We start from the raw sequence: 25158 nt of genomic DNA, 5'->3' as shown, positions 1-25158 counted from the left end.
AGATGGCCCCAAAAAGGAAACGTCTAATTATATAAATTTTTAATAAAATTATATTTGTTTTGTTCGGGCCGCACTAGGTTATTAATTTTGATTTAGGATTGTTGAAGAAATTGTATGATTTTTTTGTTTTGATCATAATCCAATATGACCGAAATAAAGAACCAGAAAGAAAAGCCTAAAATTAAGTTTAGAAAATAATACTAATAAAAAGTTTATTTTAAATTACACTTACCAGGCAAATGTGCACCGTAAAGTGAACAGCTATACCGACGCTGATTATCAGCAGTACGGCGGGTACAGCACTCAGCTTGATGTCAAATAGACCCATGATGCCTAATAATTGCAGAACGACGGCACCTAGAGAAGTACTGACCAGGAGGGTGGCCCACATATTCAACAACAGTATCCCGACAACGATGACGCTCGTGCCTAAAGCGGCCAAAAGAGCGATTCCAAAACAACTCCTTAGATCCATGTATTGTTCCCAGAAGAGAAATGGTATACCGGATGGAAAATTCGGCAGACCGCGCTCCTCGAATCTTTTACACAGTTTCCGAATACTACCGATCAATTCTGTTATCTCCTGCGTATCGGTGAGCTTGTGAAGATAAAATGGTATCTGTGCATAAGTGAGCGGCATGCTTTTGGGAATTTTCAGTTCATGGTCATTAGTATAGATCCACTGACGTGGTTCAGGTCGCAGATTCGCTTGTGAAGCACCATAGGCAAGCGCGTCGTTGGAAGCCCAAGCACTCAAGTAATTGTAAAAGGCGCGCGGATTGATGATACCATCTGAATCGACCAATCGCACTTGTTGGGCGATCAAAGTTTTGTCGATTGGATTGTCCACATAACCGGTCTGCACAAGCAGCTTATACGCCAGAATTGCTTCGTCGCTAGCATTTTTGTACCACCTTTCTTGAGTGATGCAACCATTGCTGTAGTCTTTATCGAACGCTGCTTGTAGATTCTTCAGCCAATCACGAAACAGACCAAGCCAAAACTCGGACAATCCGCCGTTATCATTTTTGATGACGTTTTTGATACGCACAAAGGCGTCATGATAATCGTACAACAACCGTTGATTGTTTGGGTATTCAAAGTCTCGTCCAGTGATTGCGTACATGTTGTAAAAGCCAAAGTGCTTCGCTTGGGCAGCCAAAAATGCATGCTCGTTCGAGTTTTGTGGCACCAGGTCGGTCAAGTCCAAGCCATCGCGTACACGCATCGCTTCCCATACACTGCCAGCCAGCACGATGACCAAAACAATCATGCCGAACACTTTAGTGGCAGGTCGGCTGATGAAGGGTGCATAATGTCGGGCAGCGAGCTGTGTTAGGGAAAAACTCAAACAGTCATCCTGAGAACAGCCGGTCAAAGCGTCCTCCTCAGTGCATTGCTTTTCCAGCTCCACGTCGATATGTCCACCTATCTGCAATAATGAAAAGATATTTAGAGACATAGTTTCATAATTTAAATTTGATTTAAATATATAAATAATAACATTATTATTTTTCCATTGTTTAATTTTATTCGTAAAAGTAAGCTCCTCTTTCATTTTATTGTATTACCAAGTGGTGGTAATCACGCACATGCGTTTGCCAATATAATTTTTTCAATTTTTATTAATTCGTACTTTAAAATATATTTTGCCTCGCAACTTTTCGTTTCAAATAGAATCAGATTCAGTATATATTATAACATATGCATATACATGCACGTCATTTCATACCCAAGATTCGTTCTGCGTATTGTGCGATGTTAGGATCTGAGTACAAGTCTCTCGTCTTTCAGGTGGAATTGCCCTCGTGACCATTTGCTTGATTGTGCCATTATTCTTCGTCGAGTATTTGTTCTTCTTGAGATTGGGCAATGCCGGTAAACAGCAGCACAGAATGTCTTTTCTGCCTGAGCGTCTACGCCGCAGGTCCAGACTGACCATCGCAGGGAAGATCAGCAACATAGCAGCCAGATTGAACAGCAGCAAGATACCGGTTTGCAGACAGAACGTTCTGAGAGCCGGGATCGGGATTATTGCCGCGGCGAAGAAGGCGGAAACATTGCTGAGACCCGTCAGCAGCACCGACAGACCGGTTCGTTTGAGAACGACTCCCGTTTGCTCGCCGCTGGGCACCTCGTTCACCGACAGCTCGGCGTACGTGTGCGTCAGCAGGAACATGTCGTGTACGCCCAGACCGAGTGCGAGAAACGGCACTATCTGCGTCGTAGTGGCGTTAAACGGAATACCCAGAAGCGCGCAGAAGCCCAATCCTGCAGCTACCGTAGCGCAAATCAACATCACGCCAGCTATTCCTACTCCAGACTGCGAACGCACCGGATCCTTCCAACGAAGGAGGGCTATCCCGGAATATAACAACTGTAAAAATAAAATATATGTGAGAAAATTATTTGTGTATGTTAAATATAAATAAAATAGAACGAGTACTTTAAATTTCATATACACAAGCGTAATAATTATATAATAAATCAATTAGTTTCAGTTCTAACCATAAGCGCGCCTCCAATCGCGATCTTCATGACGGACACCTCGCTGTATTTCCCGAGGATGTCATTCAAGGTAGTCGTACTGAAAGCGTTCAGGTTGTATAGCGTCGAGACGTTCATGTTGACCCGTTTCTTCACCTCGTTGCTAAAAGCCCTTTGCCAAGTTTCCAACACCTGGGCCGCCTTTTCTTGTGACCAATCGATATGGTGAACTTTGTAGGTGTTTGCCAGAAAGTCGTACAGTTCCCGTTCGCCCATGAGCTGTACTACAGTCTGTAACGCGGCCGCACGAGTCAAATGACCCGTCTTGTTGTGCCTTGCGCCGCCGATTAGGAGCTCTTCCGGCCAATGCATGTACTTGGCCGCGAATCCGTAGCAGCCTCCTGTCAACTCGACTCCTACGTCAGGTACCTGTTACAGAAAGCATTTATACAGAACGGAGGTAAAATGAGAAAAGCTGAGCGAAATTAAATATTTCGACAAAAGAAGAAATCGAATTCATAATTCGGGGAAAAAACTAAAAATAAAATATCTATTTTCTGATACGTGTTGTAATGAATTTTCTGATCATCGTTTGAGAAACGTGCGTTCAAAAATTATTAATAATTAATATAAAAAATTGTAAGATTTAAATAAAATTTCGATCATTCATGCGTGATTTTAATTTCAAGCGCACGTGATTAAAACACGTTTTTTTTCTATCTGACACCTTCAGAACCCTTCTGCTCAACATTTTGTTTTTCATCTATGAATCTCTCGAGCGTGACTGCGAAGGCAGAATCGTGTCAAGTCACGCCAGGAATTCCACCGGTAAAAAATTATTACAAGGGCAGAGAGGAAGGGGGAGGGGGGCAGGGGACGATTCAAGCGACGTTCTTTCCTATAGGGTAGTCGGGGTGCCGTGGACCCCACAGTGAGAGATTTTATAGAGTCCTATAAAAGGGCATACCAGCCGCGACTTTGGGCGATCTAGCCGCCTCGGGCAGCTTGTCCTTTATATCATGCAAGAACAGATGAACGTCCTGCGCAACGCGACAAAGAATAGAGGTCTCAACAACGGAATTCTTTTGCTGTATCTGGACATCTTGAGCAAAGGTTTTCCTTCGCCAATTGTGTAGAAACACAAATAAATTCTCTTACTTTTCTCGAATCGAATATCAATTCTTTGATCAACTTTTTCTTTTTACAAAAATTTCGTGGACCACAGATTTCAACCACAAAAACCGCAGCCAGAAATCTACAGGCTTTCAATTGATTAGAGCTATTGAAAATCAAAGACTCTTCTCGAGAACTAACTTGAGATAATATATTCTTCAATCGATTTTCCTCTTCGATAGATTTTACCTTCGTGAAATTATATTTCAATTTAGAGTTTGATTATAAAAATATTTAAGATATTGTCAAAAATTGACAACTCGCGATAAATAGAAGATAAAAAAATATTTAAATGATTCTTATTTTACTACTTTATAAAAGCATATCTATATATTAATTGAATGCAATCAGTACAAGTTGATATGATCAGAAACAGTCATTCTAATCGAATTAGATGTCGAGCGTCATTGCATATATATTTGAGTATATATATATATATATATATATATATATATACAGGGTTTTCGAAAAGTCCGGGAACGGTCGAATATCTCGAAAATAAAGCATTTTAGAGAAAAATGTTTGAAATAACAGTTGTTTGGTTCGAAAAGCAGCATAAAATGGTGCCATTGGTTTGACCTTGGATAGTCGGTTGAAGGTTACATAAAGGTCACCTTGAATTTTTTAAATGGAACCACCTATATATTTTTGCATATTCTTGCAGCTTACCTCGAGAGCTTTCCAAAACACTATAATAAAATATTTTTTCATCAAGTATTTTTCGAGTTATGAAGCTTCAAAGTTCCAATATTTTGACATCAAATACGAAATATCTCGTAAAATATTAATTTTTCGATTATCTTATTTTAATACTTTTTAGCACATAATAATAATCATAAAGAAAATACATGGTTGTTTCTTTAAAAAAAATCAAAAAATTATTATTTTACGAGATATTTCGTATTTGATGTCAAAATATTGGACCTTTCAAGTCTCATAACTCGAAAAGTACTTAATCAAAAGAAGTTTTATTATGGTGTTTTAGAAAGCTCTCGAGGTAAACTACAAGAAAAAATAATAAAAAATAGGATTTCCCATTTAAGAAATTGATGGTGACCTTCATGTGACCTTCAAACGACTATCCAAGGTCAAACCAATGGGACCATTTTATGGCGCTTTTCGAACCAAACAACTTTTATTTCAAACATTTTTCTCTAAAATGTTTTATTTTCGAGATATTCGACCGTTTGCGAACTTTTCGAAAACCCTGTATATAGCGCGCGTGCGGAAACATATATACTAAATATAATAAAAACCTCGCGATCATCGCTGCATTGCAATTCGAATCGGCTACCTCACACCTGGCCGTTACGTAATTCCAGAAGAAGAAGAGTGTAGGATGTAGTCGAGTCATCGGCGATATCTTCCGATGTGTTTGAGAGAGACACGTGTGTGCAAACGAATGCGCTTGTATCTTTAATTCCAGCGTCTGTGTGTGTGTGTGTGTGTGTGTGTGTGTGTGTGTGTGTGTGTGTGTGTGTGTGTGTGTGTGTGTGTGTATGTGTGTGTCTTGAGAAAATTTATTTTTATTTAAAATAACCAACCAACAAAAATTGCCCTATTATTTCCATCTTGATCGACAACGTTAAAATCATAAATAAATTCCGCGACAATATTTCCGCTAAATTAGCGAAAGGAAATGCAGTGTCGTTACACATCGATGCCGAGAAGCGACGGCGAGGCACCGTGTTCGAGACACCCCGTGTATACGCGGTGGAATACGCCGATGCCGGTTCTTGACTTAAACACCCGATCAACGTGCCCCGCCTGCAGCTACACTCGAAATATTCCGAAGCGTATGCATGCCGCGCGATGCGTACCGCGTGGTGCCATTAAGTGCAATTACTTTAAGTACGAGAGCGCGCATACATCCGTTATGAAAATAGAAATAGATGTGCGTCCGAGAAAGACAGAGAAAGAGAAAGGGAGGCGAATGGAGAGAGAGAGAGAGGGGGGGGGGGGAGAAGAGAAGAACCGCAGGGAAAAGAAAGGGTGGGGCACGCAACTTTGTACACACACGCGCGCGCGCGCGCATAGCGATTCACGTTGTGCACGTGTCAGAGCACGCCGGCCGGTGCGTATGTTAATGACACCGAAATGACGGCCGCGTAATGCGACGCGCGTGTGTATGTGTACGTGTATGGGACCTGCCGGGCCGGGCGTGGTGCTCTCGCGACCACCGGCGTAGCGCAATAATGACGCACGTCACTCGATTTTATTATTTTAATGAACGGGGAGCCGTCGTGTGCCCCCGCCCCCCCCCCTCCCTGCGCCGCTCCTGCGCCGAGGCCCACGCGACTCGCATATTCATCGGCCGTTTCGCGTGAGGAATTGTCTTTTCATTTAAACCGAGCCTCTCCCTCCCCTTATCTTACTGTCTCGCGTTTGACGAACGTCCGGAAATCACCGCCGATCATCATGAATGGCATTCGTTAAATTGAGATTTTTTTTTTTTTGTTTTTTTTTTTTTTTTCTTATTATTAAAGATGAGAAATTTCTATTCTTTTTTCCGAGAAAATTACAGGCGATTGGATTTCATTATTATTTTTTCGATGAATATTCCCGTTGGAAATTAAAAACAGAAAATACAAACGATCTAGAATCTAGAATTATGTATACTCGCATTATAATCGTGAGAACTTGGTAGGAAAAATTTTGACGAGCAAACGAAGCGAATACATAATATCGCCAAAAAGAGTTTCGATCGTAGAGAGACGTGCGATTAAATATTCATCGTAGACGATGTCCGCGCAATGGCTGGTTGGACATCAAAGCGACCATCAATTCGCGGCCGTTGTGTCCGCTTCAGAATATCAAACATTCACTCGTTATTCCCAACGCGAATTGCACGCACGAATGTGCCGTCGGTTGACAGTCTTTATATTATCTTGTTATAGCGTTCTTTTTTTGGTCAACATCCTGCATATGAACGTCCGTTTGTCCGAATTGCAGCTCACAATTTTCGCTAAAAGCATGGATTTTTTGCGCCCCAAATCTGGTCCCATTAGCAAACTGTGTGTATATTTTTACGATCGGTACATTCCTCGTATATACTTTTCGCGCTACGACATCGTAAATTCTCCCCGAGACATTTTTTGTATATTTTTAGAGATCGTTCAACGGATCATTGAGCGATTCTAACGATTGAGCGAATATATACGTCGATGGATCTTACCTGTTGAGATTTTTTGTTAGGCGCGGTTTCCGGACATTCTGGATCCGCCGGATTCAAGCAAGGTTTGCTCTGATAACCGTTCGTTATTCCGGCTCTCTTCATGTAGTCCTCGAGCGTTTTAAAGGGGAACCCGAATTGCAACTTCTTCATCTCGTCCAGCATTCTTGAGGGATTAAGGTTCGTCCATTGGACGGGTTTGTTGTTGTCGCTGCTTAACCGAAAGAGAGATCTAAATGATTTCGTCAGACATTAGCCATATATGTATGTTGAGATTAAGATTTATGTGTCTAACGTAATTAGGTAAATACCGAGACATTGACATCATTGATGTTGAGATAGAAATTTGAAAAATAAATCAGATTTGACCCTCTAAAAATATATCACTTTTTTCTCATTTATCATAAAAATAAATAATCGAAAAGTTAATTGGAAATATATACTTACGGTATATGAACAGGAAATTCAGGACCCAAGAGTTTACTACCTTCCCAGAAACAATCAAGAGGTGTCATGATGGCGCAAGGTATAATACTGTCAAAAATCTGCAAAAGATTAAAAGAATATCAATGTGTTTTCTTTCTCTCTCTCTCTCGTAGATAAATATACTTTAATATCATTATTAATTGGATAATGCACTTATATTTGAACAACACATTTTAATATAATCATTAATTAATTGAATCTTTAATTATTATCTCATAGTATAAATATATAAATATACAGGGTGTCCGGGAATAATCGCCCGACCTTTCATGGGTAGATAGAGTAAGTCAAACCGAATAGAAAAGTCCTCTACCATTTTGCGATTTGCGCAATAATTATTAAACTAAAATATTAATTAAAAACGCTCAGCGAACAATATTATATATACAATACAAAGTATCCGGTAATAAAAATATTAATATTCGCATATAGCGCTCAGTATACGCTGAACGTTTTTAATTAATATTTTAATAATTATTGCGAAAATCGCAAAATGGTAGAGGACTTTTATGTTCAGCTTGACTTGCTCTATCAGCCCTAGAGAGATGGGGCGATTATTATTTACCGGACACTTTGTATTGTATATATAATATCGTTCGCTGAGCGTTTTTAATTAATAGTTTAATAATTATTGCGCAAATCGCAAAATGGTAGAGGACTTTTCTATTCGGTTTGACTTACTCTATCTGGCCATGAAAGGTCGGGCGATTATTCCCGGACACCCTGTATATATATATATATATATTTAAATATCTTTTTTAGAATTAGTTTTTATTAGATCTTGAGTTAGAATTTCTTTGAATTTCTTGCATTTCAAGCTGATGGAATTGATCGAGAGGAGAGAAGTTCACTTTCTCCGTTCCGAGAAGTTGGCGATCGTTTTCGCCTGGAATGACTCGAACCGCACCTGACACGATACCGCAGCGGGACGCCGGCGCCATTATTCAACGCTAATTGCTCGTTCCCTTGTCCTGTGCCCTTCGCAACCTTGCCCCACGCGTATGCAACCGATATGGCGCTTGCATGTCCATGCGTAGCTGGATACGCATAAGCGGATTTATATCGAGAGAGCGAGATGGAGAGAAATATACAGTATACAAATTTTTTCACCGTGCAAATTCTACATTTTGATTTGATTACCGAGCTTTAAATTTAATGTAAATAACAGTTGCACTCATAAAAATTTTTATTTTTATTTATATTTGAATAAAAACAGATTTAATGTAAATTTTTTAAATTCTTATTCTTTCTTTCAGTTTCAAGTTTTATTTAAATAAAAATGATATCAAAAATTAATATTACCTATATATTATTGCTATTGTTATTAACAATAATAACACTTTCTAATTGTCAATTATAATTGATTCTAATTAGAACAGAGACCATAGACAGGGTGTATACTCAAATTCTGTTAAAAAATTCTAGGATCTTCCAGGTATTTTTGTTCAAAATTTCAGGTAAAATTACAATATTTTTAGATGCAATTTAAAAATAAATTTATTTATTTTAGCGTATCATTTTTCGACATAAACATAAAAATATATATTTTAAGCAGATTTTAAACTTAAAATATTTTAAATTTTTATAAAAAATTTTTAAAATAAGTACTTCTTTGACATTTTTTAAAATTCCCTGAATCCTAACGAAATTCCATGAGAATTCCATGATTTTTTTCACGGTATAATAAAATTCCCTGAGAATACCAGGTTTTCCAGGTTTTTCCCGGGAGTATACACCCTGATAGAAAAAAGATAGAAAATTAGTATCGTACATAAAACATGATTAATGTTAGGGATACACGCGGGATAAATTTGCGGCTCAATTCAATTGGTATTGCTTTGAGAAAAAAAAAAAAAAAAAAAAAACACTCCGAAAGGTAAATCGAATTGTCGGATGAATTGATGCGAAGAGCCCGTTCTTGATGAATGCAAATTACGAGTTTGGCAAGATTGCTTCTCAAGCGTCATTCAGGAAACGCGAGCACGCCGAGCTGTTTAAATAGCGCTTAGATACAAGGTATAATCTAAGATGATCCTATCCCGTGCCGTCAGATGTAAGGCGCGCGAGGGTTACGAAAGAACGTGGACCGCCCTATTCGAGTTTCCAGGAACCCAAAGGTGGGCCCTCGTAATGGCCTAGTACCCAGAAAAACCGTGCGACGACCGTTAATGTCGGAGTCGAATATTAGTAGGATCAGATTTTGTTTACGGGAGACAAATCATTCTCTCGCGTCCGATTTTTTTTTTTTTTTGTTAAAATAAATTTCTAAGTGTGCTTCTTTAAATCTTAGATTGATTATATTGTGATATAAAAATTTCGCAAGATATCCTGGAATTAAATTTCTACTTTTCTAAATAATTAGAAATAAAAAGTAAAGTAAAATTATATATGTATCGCGTGGTTTGTCATGTCGAAAGAAAGATTTCTTTTTCTTTCTCTCGGTCGTTAACGAGAGTTTCAGCGGTACATAAGAAAGCAGTCCCTCACGCGGAACGTGTTTATCTGTATACTGTCCCGGAAGTAAGACATTGCTGATTCGTGATGAAATCTCCAGATTCAAGTTTTTCTTCTTGAAATGCCTTCACCGCGATTCTCGTTTTACTCGTTAGTTGCGTGTGAAGCAATGTGAAAGCACGTGCACATATCTTATATTTCGACGGTGAAGGCCATCGAATGTGACAGAGCTGTCACAAATTTTAAACAATCTTTTAATCGGTATTTTTCTTTCAGAAAAATCAGACGTTATAAGATCGCGTTAATTCTTAATGTATTAATTAAACACTTTTGATATAAACTCTATTAAGAGATAATTTCCATTACAATTAACCCTTTGAGTCACAAATTTTTCTAATTGTCAGTATTTTATAAAATTTGGTATATAAGGGTTTTTGGGGTCGCTGATTACGAATCCGTTGTCAGATTTTCAAAATTCAAGATAGCGGATCCGATATGGCAGAAATTTTACTTTCGTCATATTGGATCCCTATATTAAATTTTGGAAATTAAATTTTTTTTCCTTTAGATTCAGATTCTGCAATCTAAAAAAACCTTCAGAGAAAAAATTTAAAAAAGAATACAACTGTTACTTTCAATTTAGAACAGAAAATATTGTTTTTTATATATTTTTTTATCAAAAAAAGGAGGCTTTAACAAAAACAACACGGTGGAAAATTCTAAAAAAAATTCTAAAAAAAATTCTGAAAAATACTTTAAAGTGTACTAAGATTATAAAAAAATTGCCGTATTTATTGTCATAATAGATTAGTAGAAAATGCATTTTTTAAAAAAGTACTAATTTTGACTGTTTGTTTATATATGGTATTTTTGCAATTAACAATTAATGACTGTTCATATTTTTTTTACACTTATTGATGTTCTAGAGAACTCTGTAGAAACAAAAAATACGGTATTTGTTGATAAAAAAGTAGTTAAAACAATAAAAAACTAGGTGGGTCTCTGGGTGACCCGCTGTGACTCAAAGGGTTAACAAAAGGTTCAGGCTAACAATTACATAATTATAATACGAGATGATGATTTTTTTACCGCGCTTGAAGATTTCAATGTCGCTAGTTCTCACAACAACAGCTATATTGATACTTTATTAACAGACACACGTCACGTACGTGTCACGTGCGCGCGCTGATATACTCGTACCTTCGCTAGGGGTCTAATGGGATCCCGAGAGACGGTGCGTAAACACGCGTTCGCGCGCGCCATTCATGCTATACATGCGCGTGTCTGCGGTCGAGTATACGTCGTATATATACGCTTGTTTGAATTATTACCTGGTCGATGTAGTGCAGGTCGAAGTTAGGTAGGCTCGGCGCGTAACACAAGTCCTTTAGCCTCCACGTGCTGCAAATGACACATACATTCGCGTGATCTTGGTTTTGCATCAATTTCAAGTAGCAATAAATTACAAAGCAAACATTTTAAACACTATCAACGTACATTTGTGAAACAATCTATACGTCAAAAATAAATGTTAAATAACTAAATGAATATTAGTAAGTATAATTGAGAAATCATATACCGATGCTCAAAGCGTGCGATGAACCGCAAAGAGCGATATTTGGATAGAGTGGAACATACATTAGGAAGCTGACAATCTTATATGTATATGAAAACGTGTGTGAACATGTGAAATCAAATTTTTGTTCATACAAATAAAAAAAAATATATATATATGCGGAAAAGAGAACTCACATATCAAACAGATGCACCGTAACTTGTGTCGCAGCCTTCAGGACGGCTAAATGTTCCTTGAGCGCAGCCAGATGTAGGATATTCACTCCGGAATGCTTCGGTGTCTGGATGATGAGTTGGTGCGTCGAGGGGGCAGCCTCGCCGAGCGCTTCCGAAGCGTAGGTCAGCTCCCTTTCTAGCCTTCCACCTTCTGCAAGCAAAGCGAGCGATTAATTAAAGGATTTCAATTTTCCAATCGCATCATAAAATTAATCGATATTACACACATCGGCAAGAGGATGTAGCTTATATTGAGCGACGGTTCAATTAATTATTCAATTAATTTCCTCCGTATTATAACATTATGTATTTTCTTCTATCATCTTTCGTTTCAGTTATTCGATTAATAGCTGTTATTTGACAAATGCTTTTTTTTTTCTTGGAACTAACAGAGTCGTCCTTGAAGTGGATTCTTCCTGAGAACAAGATGAGCGATATATGTGTTCAAAATTCAGTTTTTACGAGTAGGGTTTTTTTTTAAGATTTTTATGAAGATTAAAAGGAGAGAAAAGTATCGCAAAATTCACGTGTCCCTTCAGTCGAACGACTTTTTAAGCCTTCCAGCGGACGATGTTTGCGGCCAGCGCAGTTCTCCGAAGAGAAACATCGGAGACGGTGTCGTAACGTACACGTATCCTCGTGCGTCTTTGTACCGGCGCAAAAATTCTTGGCAGCCTACTAATAAAACATTCCCAGAAACGGTCGTGAAAATAGCGGTCCAAAGTACGGAGGGAGGAGACGATTCGCGCAATCTGGCTGCCATAGATCATCCTTGCTACCCCATGCTCATTGGTTTCCCTACATATACATGATTACAGGTACCCTTCTGTACATTCGAAATACCAGCGTAGCAGTATAAATACGAAAAACAAGTAATTGCACGTGAAACTATAATCCATTCCGACGTCTAGTGTGAGAAAAGGAAAGAAAGGACCCCGCACAAAACCTAGGTAAAATGGCTTTCGGTGGATTCAGCTCTAACTTTGCTATTTTGTAGTTCAAGTGGAGCTGATGAAAAGTTATCATTATCGTGTCGATTCTATGAACCAATTTTTTTGTAGAGATAATGATATCAAAATCGACAATAGTGTTCTGCGCTAGATGCAACTGAAGGATCCGCTCTTCGAATTAATTCGGGAACAAGACTATTATAATTGCTCAGAATCTAAGATAACTATTTTACGTGTGTGTCGGAATTGTTTAAACAATGTGCTCAAGTGAGGCCAATCCAACCAACGAAGGTAAGATTGTGATAAATAATGTACACACACACATGTAGCCAGTATATTATGGTTTCTTGGGTATGCACGGTACGAATAAAATATTCGATATCCCTCAACAAAACTCATTAATACTATCAATGATGCTGGAAATAGGCCTCGGCGAGATAATCCTTTGCATATTGTAGAATTATAATAAAGTAAAAACTTATGTTTTCATAAAAATTGTCAAAATCTTATGTTTATTCACTTGATTTTATCTGACCTCATCATCCTTGGTTGCATTACTTCATCATCACTTGAACTACAAAGTAGCAAAGTTAGAGCTAAATCCACTGAAAGCAATAGATTTACCGCGGTTTTGCGCGGGGTCCTTTATACGATACTTTGCCTCTGACGACCCTCCGAAGAGAAAACTTCCGGAATAACAGGAAGGGAGACATCGTGCACAGCTTTAACTTTAGAAAAAAAAAATACATCGGAGCGTTCTCGTGATTTGACAGTATCACAGCTGCTCTTCTTTCGAAATAAAAATAAAAAGTGTCGAAAGAAATTCGAGTGGTTTTAAAAAAAGGTGGACGTCTCGCGAGAGAGACGTTATATTTTTCCTCGAAATTACGATGAGTATCATCCAGCACGGATCTCTCCTCTCGTCATCCTTTCTTTTCTTTTTTCTTTCTTTTCCCTTACTTTTTATAAACGATTTGAAGAAGCCGGAGACATAAGAAGCCGCGGAGAGTCGTCGTTTTTACGGGGGAACGACGACGCGCGCGCTGCGCGATTTAAAGGAGTTATACACCGTATATATATATGAGTAGTAGTAATGGACGAGGGGCACACGAGGATGATGGCCGTTGCGCGCGCGAGCGCGCGGGGTACCCTGGTATCCCACCTAGTCAGATTTCACCGTCAAAAATGCCGACGGCGTATTTGCTCGTTCCGCCACGACGCGGTCGCCGTGGACCACCCGTATTGCTCGCCGCGCAAAAGTGGTTCTCAAACAGCGATCTCGCGGAAATCATTTTGCGGACGACGCCAAGTTCCTTATGAGACGACGAAACATTCCTAGCCCTTATTCCGTCCTGATGAATCATTTTTGTCTGTGATTTTTCTAACACAACGTCTCAATGTCTCGAAAACGAATGATCATAAAATAATATATTTAAGTAAATTATTTTTCAAATTTTATTATTTTAGTCTTTATTTACAATGTTCAAAGAGGGCATTTTTTTCAGATTTTTTGAAACATTTTTACATATTAATAAACTTATCGAAAATACGAAGGTGCCAAAAATAAAAATACGGAGTAAGGGCTAGTTGTACTTTTTTCGACTTCCTAAAATGCGATTAAAAATCAATTGATTCGAAACCGCGATCGGGAAAGTGTATATACGTAGAAAAAATTCAAAATACAAAAAAAAAAAGGGAAGATGAATTGTTTTTTAACAATGTGACAGAAGCATACGATTTCGCTGTTTTTAATTGATAAAGAAAATTAATTGTAAATTTATTGTTTGATTTGTTAAAGAGAAAAAAGACGACGCGATTTTGCAAGATACGTATGCAACAGTATACTGTTCGAATTACGTTTTCAAAGTTATTTTTGTTATCTGTTATTTAAGAAATATATATATAACATAGATTACATTAAAGATCTTATACCATAATTGATTCGATGAAAATTTAAAGGAAAGGATAAATAAAAATTATCTAAAAAATCTAAATACGAAATTATATCAAATTAATATAATAATAGCTAATAATTAAATAATATATATTATATAAAGCAATATTTGATGTTTTGCAAAATAATGGCAGTAGTCACGAAAATATTGAAGAAAAGTAAGTATCGATTATGCGAAATTTAGAGATTTTTCATCCTGTTACATCCGGCGAAAGAGTTCTTAAATACTCTTCATTCTCCATGAAGAAGGTAATAAGGGTACTGGAAAGAAAACGGATCTCCGGCTTAATTTCTTTCAGGTTTTCAATTATTTACGGTCTGAATTCTGCAACATGTCCGTGAATAATTGCATTTTTCCAACTATAATAATGATAATTTTTTAGTTATGGTATACAACAAATCGAGGTGTACAATCGGGAAAATTTATTTTTTGTTAAAATCATGTTTAGCGGAATTTATTTTTTTTAGATCGTGATTTTCTTGTCACACGGTTTTAAATGAAAATTGTTAAATAATAAATCGATGTGAAACGTTTTCGTGCGGCCCATTTCTTATATCTATCAAATTCTAGTATAGCTAACAGTAATAGTTTCAAGTTTCTCTCAAAGAGAATCACACCCCTCTCTAAAAGCTAAACTAGAGAAATTCTATGGAAATCGACAATAATAATTTCGATTAGAAATTACTTCAAAACTGCATAATTTCATTATCAATTTTATTCGTTCAGTAATATGAGAATTACAAAGTGCAAAGCGCTAATGATATAGTTTTTACTGTTTAACGTATGACAAACATTCCGATCATTTTAATCGATTCTGTCACTCGCGTGACAACTTTCGTGACGTAACTGACAGCGAGCTCGTGAGTTTGTGAGTCGGCCTGTAGAATGCGGCCGAGCATCAAGCGTAATAAAGACACTACTCCGTGCTCTACGAAGCAAGAAACGTGGCTTAACGGTGGAAAGCCGGGGGAAGAAAGAGGAGGAGAGAGAGACAGAGAGAGAGAGAGATAGTAAAAAAGGGCCGCATCGACGGAGACGCTTAGAGGCGGGGGGGAGGGGGACTAGCACGCAGCGAGAAAGAGAGAGAGAACGAGAGGAGGGGACGGAAGGAAAGAGGGAAGGAGATGGAAAGAGAACACCGGGCTTGATTTATCGACGAGACGTCTCTGTAATTATTTCTCCGTCCCTGTCTCGTTCACAGGAAAGAAGGGAAGGGGAGGGGGGGGAGGGAAGAGCGGCAAACTGCGTTCTTCCCATCCCGTCTATCTGCACCCTTCCGGCTACTGTGATTGCGGCCTCTCTCCGCGGCATCGGTCCCGCTCGCTCCGGGGCAGTCTTGAATGGCCGCGTCGTCTTTCAGCTCTGTCGGCGCGCCTCTCATTCACCATTCCTCTCCTATTGTTTCCGCAAACTCCCCATATCCCGAAGGACGGGAAGGATGGGTGGGGGAAGGAACATCTTATACGCGCGACACGTCCCGATTTCCCGCGCAACGATCCCTCCCTTTACATTCTCTCTTTCGCTTCGCGGCACAAAAGTCCTGGGGGGGGTTCTCTCGTTCTCTTTAGAGGAGTTCTCTCTCTCTCTCTCTCTCTCTCTTTCAGGGTCAGACTGGGGGTCAGTCATCGACGTTAATGCGATATCGTGAAGCCTAACGATCGCATCTTCCAATTGCTGTACGGGAAAGAACTCTATTAGGTCGGGAATAACGTTTCCCAGCTCGACTATTGGGATTGTGAGATCGAGATGTACGAGATCGAAGGTTTCGAAAGTCCTCTCCAGGAAAAGCATAACGAGAGCGCTGTCTCCTCTATGCCTCTCGAAGAGAGGGGAGGCAGGTGCGTGCAAATTTCCCCCCTTGTTTATACATGTATATATATAGTTCGAGAGCTTTTCTTTTTTTCATCTCTCTCGGTTCTCTTGTCTTGTATATTCAAGCGTTAATTAATTTAAATCGATATCGCCAGAATTGATATAATCATTAGTTCAATCAAATCAATCTGCCCCCCTTTATTTCAATAATAATTAAAAACATATCGAAAACTGAAATTTCTGACAACGAGATTTATTAACTTTATTCATTAATATGTATATTTAATTTTTGACTTATTTAATTTGTTTTTTTTTTTTTTATATACACGTTCCATATATTATTAAAATATATAATTGTAATTGAATATTTTATATTTTACAGAAATTTCTTCATTTTTAATTCCCTTTCCAATCGCAACAATAATTATAAAATTTTCATGAGAGAATTTTAAAAGTTATATGTTTACTAATTATTGCAATCGCTTTTATTTTTCGAAGAATCAAAAAAGTAGAAGTCGCTAAAACAAAAACAATTCCAATATGCAGTTTGAAAAATAAGAATTTTTAATGTAAGAGACGAGGATAAATATTAAATATAATATAAATATAAATATAAATGATTTTGAAATACTCTTTCTCTGCACTGATACTATCTCAATTATTTATTCTAGATCGATCGATGGTTCCTCACATCAAAGTCGGATCTATTCATCTCCGGTCGGCGCATAAGTGCGGACAGCTTTATGGCGTGTGAAAACGTAAGAACCACGTGGCCGCAGCCTCGTTAGGGGTTCTTGTTCCCGCGACACGCCTTGGCTGGTTGTCGCCGCGTTTCGAGTCCTTCGGAGGAAATGCTTAGAAATTCCTTTCATACGTGAGAAGAGCGTGGCCGCCCGCTTTCCTTTTCGTAAGATTAATGAACGGTTCCTCCAGACGTACAATTTCTCGTTTCCTGTATAACGAAATTCCATCGAATATCGGTCGACGAAAACACAAATTCCCAAATGTATAAACCGCGTTAATTAAGATAATTATCAGATAAGGATATTTATCTTGTTTGATTTTATTCGATTTTTCGCGTATCTCTAATTTTAGGAAACTATATAAAATAGTTGCATTAATTATTCTTCCTTCGAACAATTATGACTGATTTAGATGAAATGTAGATATTATATAATAGTTTATCTCTCCTTTCAAGAATATATGCTGCTTGATTATTGTACAAATATTAATATATATTTTTTCCATAATATATTGTGAAATATTTATATGATTGGAAATAAAATATTAAACAATCGAGGTTACTGTACTCAAACTCTTATACTAGCTGTAATCGTCGAATGCAGAAAATTACAAGCGAGTTACTTGCTTCAGAAGAAAAAAGAAGAAAAAAACATTTTATAGCTACACGTTCAACATATAATATGAAACGGGAATAGCACTTGTTGCATTCCTGTAACTGCGCAAGCAGAATTCAAATGTCAGTGAATTTTATACGTACATATATATATAGGATGAACCACGTTATTTAAACATTCTGATTATTTATAATTGTTTCCAAAGTCTTTAGCTTTTGAAAAATTCATACGCGCGTAATCATATTATTCCTTATATATGAGAAATTTTGATGTTGCATAATCCGCGGTTTTGGCGCAAAAATATACATAAAAAAAATATATAAAATTATTAGGGTAAACTAGGATATGATGGCCATAGGCTGTAATTTTTTCAATAATCGCTACATAATGCGCTTTTTTAGTCATCATTAAAGATAATCGATATTTACAGCAGTTTATGTGCATATATTATTCGAAATAACGATATTGTAAATTTTACATCATATTTTTACTTTTGACTACCTGCAAAGTTTTTCACGTGTCCACTAAAAACTGTTATAACGTCGAATAAATGACAGTTAAGCTATCGTAATCGACGTTAGACATATTATAAAGATATGTAAATTGTTATATGACTTATAATTTTTATTTTCGTTTTAACTATTTTTTTATAAATGTTATCGCCATCTTTCCGTCACTATGGTCATCTTTTCTTTAAAAGTTGGCTAAGATGGCCAATGTTTATGTCGTACTATTTTGATAATATAAAATTTCTATTAAATATTTTCCTTTTAATTTCGATAATATTACGCAATTGAAGCTTCAGTGAAGATAATCTGCCAAACACTATTAAAAAAATAAAAGTGTGTTTCTTGCATTTAAAAAAACTATGGCCATCTTACCCGAGTTTACCCTATATACACAAATGTAACATAATTAGACAATTTACAACAAAGCAAATTAGATTAAAAAAAATTTCCTCAATTATTTCCCCCTAACAGCATCTTCTACCGCGAATAATCAACAGATCGGTTCTCCCCGTGTCTTTCCTATCTGAAACTTTCATAGTCGCGGATCTCTACCGCGGTCAGATGAGAGTCACTGGGAATGGATGGGGCTCGGTTCCGGTGAATGGTCGCGGTGGGTGGCCCGGTGGGCTCTCTCTGTACGCCAGGCCAACCCAGCCAGCCAGCCAACCAGCGGTGGGGCCTGCGTGCCTGAGCCAAGTCTCTCGGATCTTCTCTCCGGAGAGTCGAGCCGAGAGCCGAGTCGAGCTGGAGTCGAGCGGCAGAGTCAGCTTCGTCGCGGGGCCCGGTGTTCGCCCCCTTTGCCGACCGACCCCTTCCGCGCCAGCCGCTCACAATCGTCGTCGCTCGCTTCTCCGCCGCTCTCTCTCTCTCTCTCTCTCTCTCTCGACACTCCGTCAGGAATAGTCGGTTAAAGGGGCCACAGGAGAGTTCCTATACCGAGTAGCTGGTCCACCCTCTCCCGGTATACGCTTCCTTTCTCCGTCCTGCACGACTCCTCTCTCTGCTATCCGTCATCAGCGCGCATCAATCCCACACAGTACCGACCATTCATCCGCGAACGTTTCGCGGAAAATTCGATTCATCTTTCAGCCAAAGAGATTTGTTTCATTTCAAAAATATTATTTAAGCCAGATCGTATTCTGGAGTTTACAAAACATAGAGGTAGCTTAAATGAAATACGAAATACAAAATTTATATACTTTTCTGAGGGTGCAAAGCCTAGAAATAAGTGCATCTTTGTTATGACTTTAAAGCTACAAACTTGGTGAAGAGGGAAAAACAAAGTTACATTAAATGCGTAAAAGATTAATGTACTTTCACAACGTAATTTTGTTGAAACATAAAATTGAAGGAAACACAGAAAATGTTATCAATAATAAATATAAAATTTGACATTCTATAAAAAAAAAAAAAAAAAAAAAAAAATAGTAAAAAATCATGAATGAGTTATTTGTCAATATCAAGATTACTCCATTTTTTAAACAAAATATTACACGTATATGTGTACATATTTCCACATTCATTTCTTGATAGCTACCTGCTGAAACGGACTCGACTTGTGGCACGATGCTGTTAAAAATCGTTTAAAACAGAAAAAAAGAAATTACGAAATTTTAAATTTCCAAAGACGCTTTTCTCGAGAAACAAAGTATCGCATATTATTTTGATTTATTGTTTCATATACGATCTCTTCTGCTGATTTATCTCGTTAATAACGGGGTTGTATATGCAAGATCGAGTTGAATGGATCATAATAAATACCGGTCGTTGATAACCGCCTTTTCTGCGTATCAAACTTTAATTTCTCTCTCACATATACAGTGCATCGTATACAGATTATCTTTTAAAAATTTAATTTTTTTATTTATTCAATACATCAATGAATCTGTCGATTTTACGTTAACACATGTGTTTACAATTATGATTAAAGAAATTTGCAAATATAACATTATGTATTTAAATAAGTATTGGTCTAAAACAAAATAAATCTACTCTGATCGTTTCGGAAATATTATAATCTTGTATTCCTTAACGGTTGGTAAACAACACCCGCTGCATTCAAGGACTATTTACGTTGTGCCCTTATAATAGGCGATAGCGAATCTTAATCCCATTGAAACCTGAGAGGATTATACGTCCGAAAAATACCAAAGGCTTAAAAAATATTACTAGATTTTGTCAAATGTCTAATTAAGGAGATAGAAATTTAATAAGATAATGTACAGTCGGACCTCTTATCCTACGACATTTTCGGTCCGGAATCTTCCCCTTAAACCTCTGATCCTACGACAAAAATTTGAGAGTGGGGGTATAATTCCCCTTTCGCGGTCGTAGCATGAGAGGATTTTTTGTCGTAGGATAAGAGGTCCGACTGTACTTATGTTCGATCAATTTACTTAACAGATATATGCCTCTCATTCTTATCTACTTCATCTACAAGAGATCAATGGAATACATTATAAACAAAGATAAGAGTTCTATATCGAGGAATAAAATTAGATAAAGCTACTAAGAAAGACAGACGGGTATTATTAAAATTACAAATTATATATATGTATATAAAATCTCGATTTATATTATTAATTAATTAATTAATCGCGCCACAGAAAATGATAATTTATCGGAGATGAGGAACTAGAAAAGTGGCCTCATCAACTTGACGTACTTGGAAAGACCTGTACAGGGCCAAGGAAGCCGCCTTGTCGCGTTAGTGCGACAAGGACGGTCGGAGGACGAAAGCACGACCGTGCACGAGAGGGCCGGCCCGAGTGCTTACATCTTCATTAGGCCTCCATACCTTCCAGTGGACGAGAGAGAGGTGAGAGAGGCAGACGATCTCCGGGGGAGATCGAGAGAAAGAAAGGAGAAGCCGAGAGGAAGAAAAAGAGCACGCGGGAGGAGAAGGGAGCGAGAAAGGCCGGCGAGAGTGAGCTGGAAGAGACCGTCGTCCAAAGACCCACCAGGAATCTGTTGTTGTTGCACCGACGGACGGACGGACGAACGGACGGACGGACGGACGGCCGACCGGCCGTATAAACAGAGGATCTCATCTTCTGTTTACTCGCTGTACATTGTTGCACGCGCGTGGACCGCTATACACGCGCGTGCGTGCGTGCGCGCGCGCGCGCGACGATATCGCACGCATTACAGACATCGAAACTTGGCAATGGTATAATATACACAAACTGTTTACCTTTTGCCGCGCTTTTCCCGACACAATTAGGGCGATAATTAGTAAGCTTCCGACTTTGTAATGTATTACGCGTAATGGAAATTACCGCCGAAAACCAATTATATATCAGAGAAGGATAGAGTGAACTGGGGATATGATGACCATAGGCTGTAATTTTTTCAATAATCGCTACATGTGCGCTTTTTTAGTTATTATCAAAGATAATCGATAATGTGAATTTTATATCATATTTTTACTTTTGACCATCTTCATGCAAAGTTTTTTATTTGGCCACTAAACTGTTATAACGTCAAATAAATGACAGTTAAGCTATCGTAATCGACGTTAGACATATTATAAAGATATGTAAATTGTTATATGACCTATAATTTTTATTTTCGTTTTCACTATTTTTTTTATAAATACTATGGTCATCTTTTCCTTAAAAGTTAACTAAGATGGCCAATGCTTATGTCGTACTATTTTGATAATATAAAATTTCTATGAAATATTTTCCTTTTAATTTCGATAATATTACGTAATTTAAGCTTCAGCGAAGATAATATGCCAAGCACTATTAAAAAATAACAAAAATAAAAGTGTGTTTGTTGCATTTTAAAAAACTATGGCCCTCTACCCTAATTTTAATTTTGACCTCATATCTTGTACTGTTAGTTTAATTTTTTTTAAATGTCAGACAGCGGGGAAAGATGGAAGATCTCGCGATATGGGACACCCTGTATGCATTCGGAGTGCGTCGATATGTGAATAATTCTGTTCGGCGCTGCGTGTCGAGTCACTCGCTGTATAATTTCTTCACATCGGCTCTAATTCTGGATTAAGTCATATATTAAAGCGCCCGAGAGGAAGACCGGTTGACGAGTGTCTCCTAGTTCTCTCATTTCGACCTTGCATCCTGCAGTTAGTGGCAGTGAATGCAAATTATTCCCTAATGAATGTGTTATGAGAGATGTCTGTAATGAATGTGTTATGAAGAAATTGTAATTTATAGGCTGCAATCTTTTCGTGTTGCTACAAGAAGTTCTCTGTACGATAAGACCGAGTTTACAAATAAGATAGATGTATACTGTGTAAAAGAAAATTAATTACCTAATGGACGATAATATCAAGAATAGGGATTATAATTACAGAACATTTACTTGTTACTCTGATTATTCTTATCGCTTTGCATTTCTCTTTTTCTTTCTTAAATTCTAAATATAATGCTTTTAAGTATTTACATTTATTCGCACTTGGATTTATTTAGAAAAAAATGACTCGATCCACATGAATGATTCTTTAAAAATATGCAATTTTCATTGCATCCGTGACATTTTTAAATAAAAAAAAAATATATAAAGTAAATAATAATTTGCAAAATACGAAAACAAAATATGGCATTTATTAAATTCGGATCTTTAAAGGACATATAATACTTTAAAGCGCGATATTGTATGAATAATTTAAAATACTAACAAAGATTAATATAAATAATTAATTTTTATCTCATAAGAGAAATTAAATTTTAATTCTTTCAAAAAAGAAAAATGAGTAAATGAATTTTTCGCTTGTTAATTTGGGAACGTTATAAATATTTCGGAAGTAACAAGAAATTTTTTTTGTATTATTTTGAAAAAGCGAATTTTTCTTGAAACATCCTGTATATACATATTGTTGCTCTCTTATCTGAGATGGAGGTAAAATAAGCTATTCTCGTCTTTTTCCATCGCACTGTTCTCCAGTCTCCCCTCTGTGAATGCTAAACGCTTCCCGCCACACGCAGTTGTCCGAATGAAGAAAAAGAAGAAAACGGATGTATTAGCGCGTGTGCCATTCACGTTTCTGTTTAACCTTCCGGCAATCGCGTTTGTGTATTGTTATTCTAGAATTCACCGGATTTCGCGATTCAATCAAAACGAGACTATTCTTCTTCGAACAAAATGTAAATGGCAATTTCATGTTTATTAATAATCAAGGTAAACGATTTTTATTATATTTTTACATCTCGAAATACTTATATTGATTATTTTGCGTCTATTAATTTCATTCAATATTTTATTGAATATCTTTTTTTAATACGATACAATAAAAATACTACATTTAGTAGAAAACGATATACGCGACTTTTTTTTTTTATTTTCAGAATATTTTTCCTTCTTTTATTGCTCTGTTATAATTTCTTTTATTTTGCTATGGCTTTCCTACATCGATCGCTAGAGAGACGGTATTTTATTTTCCGCTTGGAAACTCGAACTACGCCGTTTCTCTCACATCGAGAACAGCACAAAGAATTCGGAACGAAAGGAAGTGCTCGTATAGGTATAGGTACGAGTGAGCAGGTGATTGAAAGCCGATACTTCGCGCTTTGCAGACCGGATGTTGCAGTTGCATTCACCGATCTCTCGTTGCTGGGCTTCCTTGAATGTCACAGACGTACGTCTCGTGTTTAATGTCAAAATGTATCAATGAGTGCTCCTATGAAATCATCTCGAGAAAAAATTGTAAACTTTTCTGACTGATTTAATATTATATAATAATTGACGATTACATATTACACTAATTTAGAAAGTACTAAAATGTCGAAAATATCCACTCTTTTGTAATATTATTAGAATCCAGCGAAAGAGTTTAAGGATGTTTCCCGCTCAAAGGTCAACCGTATTCCTGAGGAGAGTAAGTTTCGTCCGTCACGTGTGGATTATTTACCGATTATTTATCGATGAAGAAAAGTGATGGTGTAAGAATTATGCGACGTTAAATGGATACAGCACCTCTTCAGCAAAAGCAGGGCCCGGTGCTACGACACGGCGACGTATGCGCGCGAGCGCGCGCCTTTATCCGATACCGGATATCCGTGAGGTGACTTGCGTCGTCGTATTCGGTCGGAACATGCGGGCGCAGTCTTTTCATTGTCAGAAGGGCTGGATCGAGCCGTCATGAGCCGCTCGTCCGGAATGGACGACGACGAATTAGGTCCTTTCGTACAATCGAGGGATGATTTAAATCGCTACCGTACAACGGAAGAAAATAATCAGAATGTGATTGATCTTTTGGCCGCTGATATTCTCCCACAATTGCAAATACTATAGTATTATTTTCTTGACGCCAATTTTATGTATTATTATTAAAATGTTTCATTGTTTCATTGTTAAAAAAAAATTATATCTCTATATTTGAAATAATTGATTTATGACGCGATTTTAAATAACTAAAGTATAAAATACAGTCATTGACAAAATTATTAGGCACCCTTCAATTTTCCGTATTTCTTATTTCGTAAATACTAAAAAGATTAAAAAATTTTTAAAAACTATCGTTAGCACTTTAAAGCTGAAATTTCAAGCTTTAAAATGATTTTTTAATTTATCGTTTGCAATAATTTATCGACATGTTTCAAAATTATGTATCTCGGCTAAAAAAAATTGTAGGAAATTTAAAAAAAAGGATTTTATAGGCAAAATATTGTAGTTTATGGAACTTGACTTAAATTTTTTTATCGAGTTACAGAGTGTCAAAATTTTTTAATGTACTGATAACGCATTAAAGTTGCTATCGGTAATTAAAAAAATTTTGTATTTTCCTTGTTCTGTACTTAAAAAAAAAAAAACATTGTTGTGTTTCTTAAAATTTTATTGTATTTTTGACACTCTGCAGCTCGATAAAAAAATTTCTCTCGAAAAATTTAAGTCTAGTTCCATAAACTACAACATTTTGCCTACAAAATCCTTTTTTTTAAATTTCCTACAATTTTTTTTGACCGAGATACATAATTTTGAAACTAAATCTGTATTTTTCAGACATGTTGTCGATACTAGGCGAAAAATTATCGCAAACGAAAA

The 25158-nt window shown here is 37.1% G+C and overlaps 1 protein-coding gene across 4 annotated transcripts in view; it reads right to left on the bottom strand.

The window, feature by feature from the left end:
* Positions 1–25158, bottom strand: part of Ptc (protein patched) — a 46406-nt gene that overhangs the window by 3750 nt on the left and 17498 nt on the right. For 2 of the 4 annotated variants that reach the window (XM_072910623.1, XM_072910620.1), the window contains exons 3-9: positions 11525–11714; positions 11104–11173; positions 7280–7377; positions 6836–7064; positions 2509–2916; positions 1733–2377; positions 233–1432 (exon numbers count right to left, since the gene is read on the bottom strand). In XM_072910623.1, the coding sequence (XP_072766724.1) occupies positions 233–1432; positions 1733–2377; positions 2509–2916; positions 6836–7064; positions 7280–7377; positions 11104–11173; positions 11525–11714 (2840 nt within the window). The remainder of the gene's footprint in view (positions 1–232; positions 1433–1732; positions 2378–2508; positions 2917–6835; positions 7065–7279; positions 7378–11103; positions 11174–11524; positions 11715–25158) is intronic. The other 2 variants (XM_072910621.1, XM_072910622.1) reach the window with 2 other exon arrangements.

This window comes from Anoplolepis gracilipes, chromosome 2 (genome assembly GCF_047496725.1).
Source record: "Anoplolepis gracilipes chromosome 2, ASM4749672v1, whole genome shotgun sequence".
Classification (NCBI taxonomy): Eukaryota; Metazoa; Arthropoda; class Insecta; order Hymenoptera; family Formicidae; genus Anoplolepis; species Anoplolepis gracilipes.
This window is presented reverse-complemented; position numbering and strand designations above follow the sequence as displayed.